Raw genomic sequence first — 9,847 nt, forward strand, 5'->3', positions numbered from 1 at the left:
TTAAGAAAGGATGATGGCTCTGAAAGAGGATTTGCTTTGGTTATTCCCCCAATTTGTAAGAGCGAAAAATCCATGATAAGAAATATGATGTGGAAAAAAAATGGAGTGATTGTGGATTCTTTAAAGAATGAATGAGAGTGATTTTGAAATGGTTAAAATAAATTTTGTCATGTTCAAAATCATTTCAACACGTGTCTTTAATCTTTCAATATGAAATTTATTGTTATTTCTTATCAACCATATAACAAATTGATGACATGACTTTTTAGAGAGAGAGAGAGAGGGAAGCACAATTTACATTTAACTTTCACCTTAATGTAGTTTCAAAACATGTTCTAATATAGTACTCCTTACTGAAGCAACTTTTTTACCTTCAAAAGAAGCACTTTTTAATCAGTCTAGCAAAAAAAAAAAAGTTTTTGAAATTATTTTCAAGCCGTTTTAAAAAGTTATTTCGAGCTTATTTTAAAGACATATTTAGAAGTGATTTTGAAATGGTTATAAATATTTATCATGTTCAAAATTATTTCGAAACATGAATGTAATCATTCAATATTACCATGATGTCATGATTTTGAATATATATATAACTTGAAACAAGAAGTTCTCTCTCTTTTCTTTTCAGATTCTGAGGATGAGCCAGTATGTATTGAATTGAAACTACATAGCCTAGCTAAAATAGTACGTATATGACTTAAAACCATGTTTGCACTAGGGAAAAAGTAATAAATGAATAGTATTATGAAAAGTTGACCCCAATGAATTGCTTTTGTCGTTGTTTACTTCGCATTCCGTACTTGTACTACTATGTGGGATCCACTACCCAATCTATAATAAAAATACAAGGGTGATCAATCCGTTTGCGATTGAAAATTACGTTATTATTATCGTTATCGTTAGTGTATTGTTACGATATGAAATTTATTATATTTACTATTACTGTTATCGTTACCGCTTAGGGTCAAACAATAATGGTAATGGTAACAATAAATGTGACAAATTCATAAATCTAAGTAAATGTGATCCAAAGCAATCCAATTATGTTTGTATTCTGACCTATTACAATTGATTTATCAACGAAATCCAATTTTGATTTCACCAATTTTTATTACGGATTGGTAAACATGGCCTAAATACAATCTAATTATTGCTCCAGAAATAAAGATTTCAATCACATTAATTAAAGTTGGTTCCATACCAAGAAAACAAGAAAACAATGGAGGAGATGAGGACAGTTGCAAAAGAAGAGACAAGCTAACATGAGCATAACTCAATAAACATAAATAATTATGTACTTTTGATCAAAAGTTCAGAGGTTCAAACTCCTATCTCGCATACTCTTCCATAATTCAAAGGGATCTCAACAAAAGATCCATGTTCAAGTGAAGTAGTATTACAAATGCTAAACCAAAATATTTACAAACCATCTCAATGAAACGCACCAAACCATGGCCACAAAATTTACCCAATGAGCAATATGTACACAAATCTTTATCATGTCAAATTTGCCAAAGGAATATGGAAATAGGTCTCCTGTGACCCCTGTTGCCTAGCAGAACAAGCTGCTCAGTCTTGGTGTTTTGCACCTTAGGCTTGTATCCTTTTCTTGTGTGACTGTTGAATCACTGAAACTTATCTTTTAAATTGGTGCCCTTAGCTCTAGGGTAAACCTCTTTGAGAACGAAAGTTGTAGAGTAGTCTGCTTCTTTGACCAAGCACCAAAGTAATTGCTTCTAATTTGAACTCCATCAAGGCGCTCTTGAACAGTAGCTTGAACCCTAATAAGTACCATACCGAGAGCCACAAGAACTCCATCGAGGTGCTCTTGAACAATAGCTTGAACCCTAATACGTATCTGATATAATCGGTATTAGGAGATTATTAGGGTATTAAGGGGCATAATAGGAATTAGATAGGGAGTTAGTTATAATTGTTGGTTATAAATAGAGGGAGAGGGGAATGGAGGAGGCAAGCAATATTTGGCATATGAATTAGCGCTTGAGGGTTATCTCAAGATTGGGAGGGTCCAAGTACCTCGAACACTTGGTTTATCTTGCATTTTCGATATTTTTTTTTATATTTCAATATATCTGGGTTCTATCAATATCATACCGAGAGCCACAATTAGTCTTAATTCCACAGCTTCACCAACTTGATACTACAGCTCAAGTTAAAACATTTATTTGAGAAAAAAAAAATAAAAAAATACTAGACCTACTCTCTCATCACCTCTTAACCTTATAAATTTAACAGTCTAACAAACTTATGAGATGTTTGACATCTTCATAAGGTATTCTCAAAACATTTGAATCCCACAATAAGACAGTTCTATCAACAAGTCTTCGCAACTATATTTCTAACACAATAAAGAATAAACATGAATGAGATTTGACTCGTGAAATTTGTTATGATAAAACCTCAAGGTTGCTATGCCTTCGTACCATTATCTCATGAATGAGAGACTAAAAGAATAATGAACCTTGCTAATAGCCTATAATTGTTGATTGGGGTTAGTTACATATGCATGAGGCAGAAATCAAAGCAAATTTCGTCATGAGAACTAAAAATTGCTCAACTAGAACTTTCGGCACACACACTATTGCAACCAACAGAGGTTCAAATTCCCAAAAATGTAATAGCTTTAAGGATTGTATTGATTAAAAATTTTCAAGTCATAGTCCCTTATTAGTTTATATGTTCAGAACACAAATACACACAAGTATTTGTTGCATCACTGTCTAAAAGAATAACAAGTACATCGTATTTGTCACTATATTTTAGAGATTAGGCTTCACAATATTTGCAGAGATTCTCCAACGTCCAAATCACTAACCCAAATCAACCAAAAGAAAAATTAGAAATCAACAAATAAAATAGGAAAAGAAAAACTTCATATTCAAATCAACAATCACCTCCATTGCCTACTTCTATTTCTAAAATGTCTTCAAAATTCAAACAATAACTACCACCTCCATGTCTTTAATCATTCAATATTATTTCATTCAATATTATTTTCCGTAGACCGTTTGATGATTTGACTTTGAGTATATATATATCACACCAAGGAATGTGTGAATTTGATAAAATGTTCTTTAAAATTTGAAGAGCACTTTGGAGTGCTTTCTGGCAGTATTGTAAAGTGCTTTAAATTAAATTAAGATATGGAATAGCCAGTAAACTTTCACATTGGTTAAATGTAGTTTCAAACATGTTTTAATAATATAGTACTCCTCAATTAGGGATGGCAACAGGATCAAAATGGGACAGGGACGCACTCCACATCCGCGTTCCCACCCCATTCCCCGTTTTGGGGGGTCGGGTTGAGGATTCGGATTCCCACGGAAAAAAATCTCCGCTTTTTATTTTCTTATTTTTATGATTTAAAATTAACTAAAATTAGTATTTATATTGAAATGGTAAATTTTATGTAATAAATTAGTATTATTGTTACATATATTTGTTTAAATTAATAATTAAAAAATATTTTAATGCTTTTTTATTATAAAATTTATTATATTAGAAAATTAAAAAAAAAAAAAAAAAAAAACTAACAGTAGCTTCATTACTGTTTTAATAATTTATAAATATATATATAATTATAACAATTAAAATTAGAAAAAAATCATAATTAAAAGTAGTTTTTATAACTACCATTCCAATTTTTTTTCTAATTTTAATTATTATTATTATATATATATATTAATAATTAAAAAAATTGAGAATCGGGTTTGGGTCAGGGATGGGCGGGGATCTCCTCCCCATCCTTGATCAGGGACCTGATTTGAATCTCTGGTTTGACCCCATATCCAATCAAATTGAGGATTCCCTGCCCTGATCAGGTCGGAGACCCGCGGGAATCCAACCCCGTGAGGAATTTTGTCATCCCTATCCTCAATGAAGCACCTTTTATACCCTCAATCTTAGAAGTACTTAAAGTTAAAAGTGAATTTTTGGTTATTTTTTAGTAGGCTAGTTCAATAAATAGTTTAAAATAGTACTTTTGAATATCCACTCTAACAAAATAAAAATTTTTAAAGTACTTTTTGAAACTATTTTCAAGCTATTTTAAAAGTTATCTCAAGCTCACTTTAAGGATATATTTGGAGGTGACTTTAAAATGGTTATAAACGTGTCATGATCAAAATTATTTTGAAACATGTTTTTAATCATTCAATACTATCATTGTTATTTGCTCTCAACTATATAACAAATTGATGACATGACTTTGAATATATATATACTAACTTGATGATATAGATATACATTGAATTGAAATACACAGATTAACTAAAGTAGAACCCATCGAATTTCAAATATAACTTCATCATGACTTAATTATTGCCCCAAAAATAAAGATTTCAATCACGTTAATTACAATTGATTCTATTATAACTATTAAAGTGAGCAACTAAATCTCCTAGGAAAATTAATTATTTCCAAAGAAACGAGAAATGGAAAAGTTATCAAATGTTATCAATGGACCCTAAATCTCCTAGGAAACTTACTTATTTCCACCATGATCTGCATTTCATTCCACAGTGAACTCCATGAACCAAGACAAAATGCTTTCTTTATCTTTAAATTCCCTTCCGCCTAATATAGCCAGATGAACGAGTTAGACAACAGATTCACAAGCTAGCCCGAGAATCGAACACTTCAGTCAAGACAACCTAAAACTAAACACAAACATGAAAATAATAGATGCAATTTAATTCCCCTCCTCACATGGAATTCTTAATTATAAAACTATGCGACCTGAACGCTAACCATACTGCACCATCACCCCAATTTCCTCCTCACATGGTATTCTTAATTTCCCCTATATAATGCCTTACCTCATCGTCTTCCATAAATATAGAGGATGATGGATCACTTTTAGACATCTTCTCCTGCCCCTGCTATAAGCCCGGCAACATGTCTGCAACCACCAGTGACATCACATTAATTTGCTTATATCACAAGCATCAGCAAGATTAATGAGAACTCGTCACCCTTATCACCGAGGTAACGAGCTGGCTCAGTCTCAGTGTTTTGAAGCTTTGCCTTGTATCCTTTTCTTGTGTGATTGTTGAATAATTGAAACCTTTTTTAACTGGGTGCCCCTAACTCCAAGTTCCCTTTGAGAACTAAAGTTGTAGAGCAGCCTGCTTCTTCTTCGAGCAAGCTCCAAAGCAGTTGCTACTAATTTGAGCACCATCGAGGTATCCTCGAGAAGTAGCTTGAACCCTGATATGTATCATATTGAGAGCCATGGCTAATCTTACTTTAACAGTGTCACCAACTTGCTACCTCGCCCAAAGTTCATTTATAAGAGAAAAACTATTAGAAGTCCTCCACCTTCTCCACGTGCAATGAGCCTGACATCAACATTACCACTTGACCTTACAAATTTAGCAGTCTAACAAACTTATGAGATATTGGACATCTTCATTATGTGATGATCAAAAACCTCAAGGTCACCATGCCTTCAGTCTACTATCTCATCTAAAAGAATAATGAATCTTGCTGACAACCATATAAAAGTGAGGCAGTAGTCAAAGCAAATTTCATCATGAGAACTCAAAATTTTCATCATGAGCTTCAAAGTCAATTTTCAAGGCATAGTCCCTTATTAGTATATAGATCTTTGAATTGCCATTGACCTCGACACTCTTGAATAGGAAATGTTGGAAGCAAGTTCAGATATCCCCGAAACTTTTCATCTTCAGAAAGCATGTTTACTACTATGGTGCAGGTGGAAGCATCTGGCAACACATTTTTTTGAACCATCCTATGAAGAAGCTCAATCACTTCCTCTCGTTTATTACTTCCGTAGAAACCACATAGAAGTGTATTGTAGGTAATTACATTAGGAGTACAACCATTTTCTTCCATCTTTCGAAATAAATCATTTGCCTTTTCTAGTTGTCCTTCTTTACAACACCCATGGATCAAAATGGAATAAGTCACAACATTTGGTAGAAGCCCTTCATGGGAAAATTTGTCGAAAAGCTCCCAAGCAGTTTCAAGTTTTCTTGCTTTACATAGGCCATTGATAAGACAATTAAAGATATCGATGTTTAATTTCAAGTTGTACGACAGCTCATTATAGAATTCCATTGCTTCTAACAAACAATCATTCTTACACAACCCATCTAAAAAGATACTAAACGTACATGAACTCGGCACTAGACCACGAGCTTGAATGACCCCAAATATTTTCTTTGCATCATTAACCTTCCTTGCCTGAAAAAGACCCATTAGCAAGGCATTATATGTTATCACAGATGGCTTAATGCCCATTTGAAGCATTTCATTGTAAATCTTCATTGCTTCTTCCACCTTCCAATTTTTGCAATACCCATTGATTAGCACATTGTAACTAATCACATTAGGTTCACACCCCTTACTTGGTATACTATCAAATAGTTCTCTAGCACTATGTAGATCACCAACCAAACAGAACCCATCCATCAATGTATTATACGTAAACAAATCAGGAATATTACCTCTTTGAATCATCACCTCTAGCAACTTCTTAGCCTCGATAACCTGCCCTACCTTGCAAAGCATACCCATCAACACATTAAATGTAACTGCATTTGGTTGAATACCTTGATCCACCATCTCATTGAGCAGACATTTAGCCTCCTCCCACCTTCCACTATGGCAAAATCCATGAATCAAAGAGCTGTAAGAAACCACATCTGGAAGCATTCTCTGAGCTTTCATTTCCTCAAAAAGTTTCCTCGCCTTGTCTTCCTGTCCATCTTTACAGAGCCCATCAATAATGGTACTATAACAAATAACATTAGGCTTGCAATTAATGCCATAATGACCAGTCCCGTTGAGCATTTCTTCATGCAACTTAAGAGCAATGTTAGTATTACCTGTTTGACAAAGACCCTTGATTAAAGTCCCATAAGTTATCACATTTGGCCTACAACCCAACTTTTGCATTCTCATAAACAACCGTGTAGCTTCACTAATCCTATGCTCCATACACAAGCCCTTAATCAAAGACGTATATGTCACTATATTGGGAGTATAACCTCTCCTTATAATCCCTGCCATGGCTGCTAGACCTTCACTAACCCGATTCACATTGCAAAGGCAATTAAGCAAGATATTAAACGTGATGTAATTAGGCAAAAGTCCGGCTAAGCTCATTCTGTAATACACCTGAAAAACCTCAGAGTAGTGCTTAATCTTAGCAAGTCCACCAAGTAAAAGATTGAATGAAGCCATGGCAGGGGTAGGATTTGCACTCATCATTAGGTCAAAGAATTGTAGTCCTTCTGATGCGGTAAAATTACCTGTCTTGCAATTGTGAAGGAACGTCCGAAGCCGTTCTTGAAACGAGATCTCTGAAGTTGACTTTTCCGGCGAAATTTCCGGTGATACAGTCGATTTGAACAGTTTAGAGAGGACAGGCGGGGATTTGGCAGGAATAGGAAATGGATTTTGGGGATTTGAAGATGCAACCCTTTGTGGGTGCGTAAACAGAGATGAGAGCTTGCCTTTCGAAGGAGCTGGCGAAAGAGAGGGGAAAATGGCGGAGGCTACAGTCTTGGAAACCATTTTGATTGAAAGAATTCCCCGTTAATGAGTTTAATCAGTATCTGAAAGTTGAGGAGAGGTGAAATTGTACCGGACGGGATGGAGATGGAGCACGATCAATGTTGCAGCACCGTGAATGAGGTTAAGGTTCCGCCGTGATTGAGAGAGGAAGAGTTTGAAGTAGCTCATCTTCGACTTCCACCATAGCTAGCTACAAACTCCGCCCAGGCCAATGCTCAGAGAAGGAGACGTGCGAGAGAAATGAGAGGGAAAGGAAAAATAGTCACGGCTAGGGCAAAATAATCGTAATCGAGGATCGAGTATACAATACTGATCTTCATAACTTTTAATTCTATGCTCTTCTTTAAATGTTATATTATTATATTAATAACGAATTACATATATTTTTGTCTTAAAATCGTCCTTGTTTAAGCAAATTTAAAAAACAATAAATATTCGAGGAAAAAAAACACCTTCAAATGGGTTTTGAATTCAAAATAATTGAGTATAAAGTAATCGAACATCGAGTATAACGTTGATATGATCGAGTATATACACGTGTCGGTTGCAGCCGTATCGAGTGACCTTCAAACGAGTTTTGAATTCAAAATAATCGAGTATAAAGTAATTGAGCCTTGAGTATAACGTTGATATGATCGAATATATACGTGTCGATTGCAGCCGTATCGAATGACCATGAAGTTAGGTATCGAGTGACCTTCAAACGAGTTTTAAATTCAAAATAATCGAGTACAAAATAATCGAGCATCAAGTATGACGTTGATATGATCGAGTATACACGTATCGATTGCAGCCTTATCGAGTGACCATGAAGCTGGGTATCAAGTGACCTTCAAACGGGTTATGAATTCAAAATAATCGAGTATAAAGTAATCGAGCATCGAGTATGACGTTGATATGATTGAGTATACACGTGTCGATTATAACCATATTGAGTGACCATGAACCTGGATATCGAGTGACCATGAACCTGGATATCGAGTGACCATGCATTGAGGAATGTGTGACGAGCCATCGAGGATCGAGTAAATTCGTATTGACAAGCATGAGGAGTGTATCTTAGGGGTGAATCGGTAAAATCACATGCTTATGACGTAAGCAAAAGACCATTTTCTATTACTTTCCCTACAGGAGCCATTTTTCATTTAGGCCTCCCAAATGAGGCCATCCGTATAAAAATCCCCAAATATTTAGGAAATTTTTGTATAGATTACCCTATGAGTTCTTTTAGAATAATAAAAAATTTACCTTTTGCTTAGGTCACAGAACATTTGATTTGTCTTCATTATTTCCTCTGCCCCTCTTATTGGAAAATGATATATATGAACTAAATATACTATCAAACTTATTACACCTCAACTAGAAACAATACATCCAATGTATAATTGTCATACCCCTCATTTATCTCTTTCACCTAGAAGAAGACGTGAAGATAGCAAATACCACCCTTTTGTGACACTTATAGTCTGTATTGACCTGTTTTATCCAACAACTTCTAAAACCAAGTAAACAACTTAACTCAAAATTAATTATTTTATTGCAACCAAAACTTAATAGTTCATACAACTTATACTTTCGAACTTTGAATCAAATACATGCAACCCAATCCTTAAAATCCATTAAATAACCTTAGCCCAGAATCAGTCCTGTAGTGTGATAAATCTTGACTTTGTGTGGCATCCGAAACTCTTCCTACTACCTGCAGAAAACATTTATAAAACTATTTTAAATGTAAGTCGGCATCAGAGTATTAAGATATCTAAATAAACTCCAAAATATGAGCATCGACAGATAAAACATATCAATTCAGTAAATGACATGATCATAAATTTTCTAAACATGTCCAAGAAAAAATCCACATAAACCACTTCCAAGTTCCAAAACCCATACCAAACTCTATACCAAAAACCTTAGTTGAGGTAGAGCAAGCTTAATACACCAAACATAAAAAAACTTAGCTAATGTAGAATAAACCCATTACACCAACGTCAATATCTTGACCTACATGCACACAATCATGCCCCCAAAGGGCTAAGCACCCTTGCACAAGACCCAAAGCCTATGTGTGTGTCAAGATGGATCCCAAAGACCTTCTGGATTTTCTAGATACCGTCTTCCATCCTTGAATATCGAAAATCCTAGATTTCTCATATACCTTCTATCCTCGAGTATAGGGAATCCTTAATCCATCCAAGGTACAAAGTACATTTTGGCAATCCAGTGGTTTGAAATCCATTTCCATCAAAACCACCATAAATACGAGTTTCAAATCCAAGCAAATCCAACG

At 34.7% G+C, this 9,847-nt stretch overlaps 1 protein-coding gene across 5 annotated transcripts; it reads right to left on the reverse strand.

Annotated features, from left to right (window-relative positions):
• Window positions 1-1,248: 1,248 nt before the first annotated feature.
• LOC120066980 (uncharacterized) lies at window positions 1,249-7,872 on the reverse strand. 5 transcript variants are annotated; one of them, XM_090307682.1, is made up of 4 exons: window positions 5,044-7,872; window positions 4,836-4,918; window positions 4,506-4,593; window positions 2,622-2,828 (listed from the first exon to the last, which is right to left on the reverse strand). In XM_090307682.1, the coding sequence occupies exon 1, from the start codon at window positions 7,558-7,560 to the stop codon at window positions 5,587-5,589; it is 1,974 nt and encodes a 657-aa protein (XP_090163808.1). In that variant the 5' UTR covers window positions 7,561-7,872; the 3' UTR covers window positions 2,622-2,828; window positions 4,506-4,593; window positions 4,836-4,918; window positions 5,044-5,586. The 5 variants fall into 5 exon arrangements, with proteins under 5 accessions (XP_038874247.1, XP_090163808.1, XP_038874246.1 ...); XM_039018319.2 differs by lacking the exon at window positions 2,622-2,828 and adding an exon at window positions 1,249-1,855 and having other exon boundaries at window positions 4,836-7,872; XM_039018318.2 differs by having other exon boundaries at window positions 4,836-7,872.
• Between the last annotated feature and the right edge of the window lie 1,975 nt (window positions 7,873-9,847).

This window comes from Benincasa hispida, chromosome 12 (assembly GCF_027475165.1).
Source record: "Benincasa hispida cultivar pf3 chromosome 12, pf3_genome.v1.1, whole genome shotgun sequence".
In the NCBI taxonomy this organism is placed as follows: Eukaryota; Viridiplantae; Streptophyta; class Magnoliopsida; order Cucurbitales; family Cucurbitaceae; genus Benincasa; species Benincasa hispida.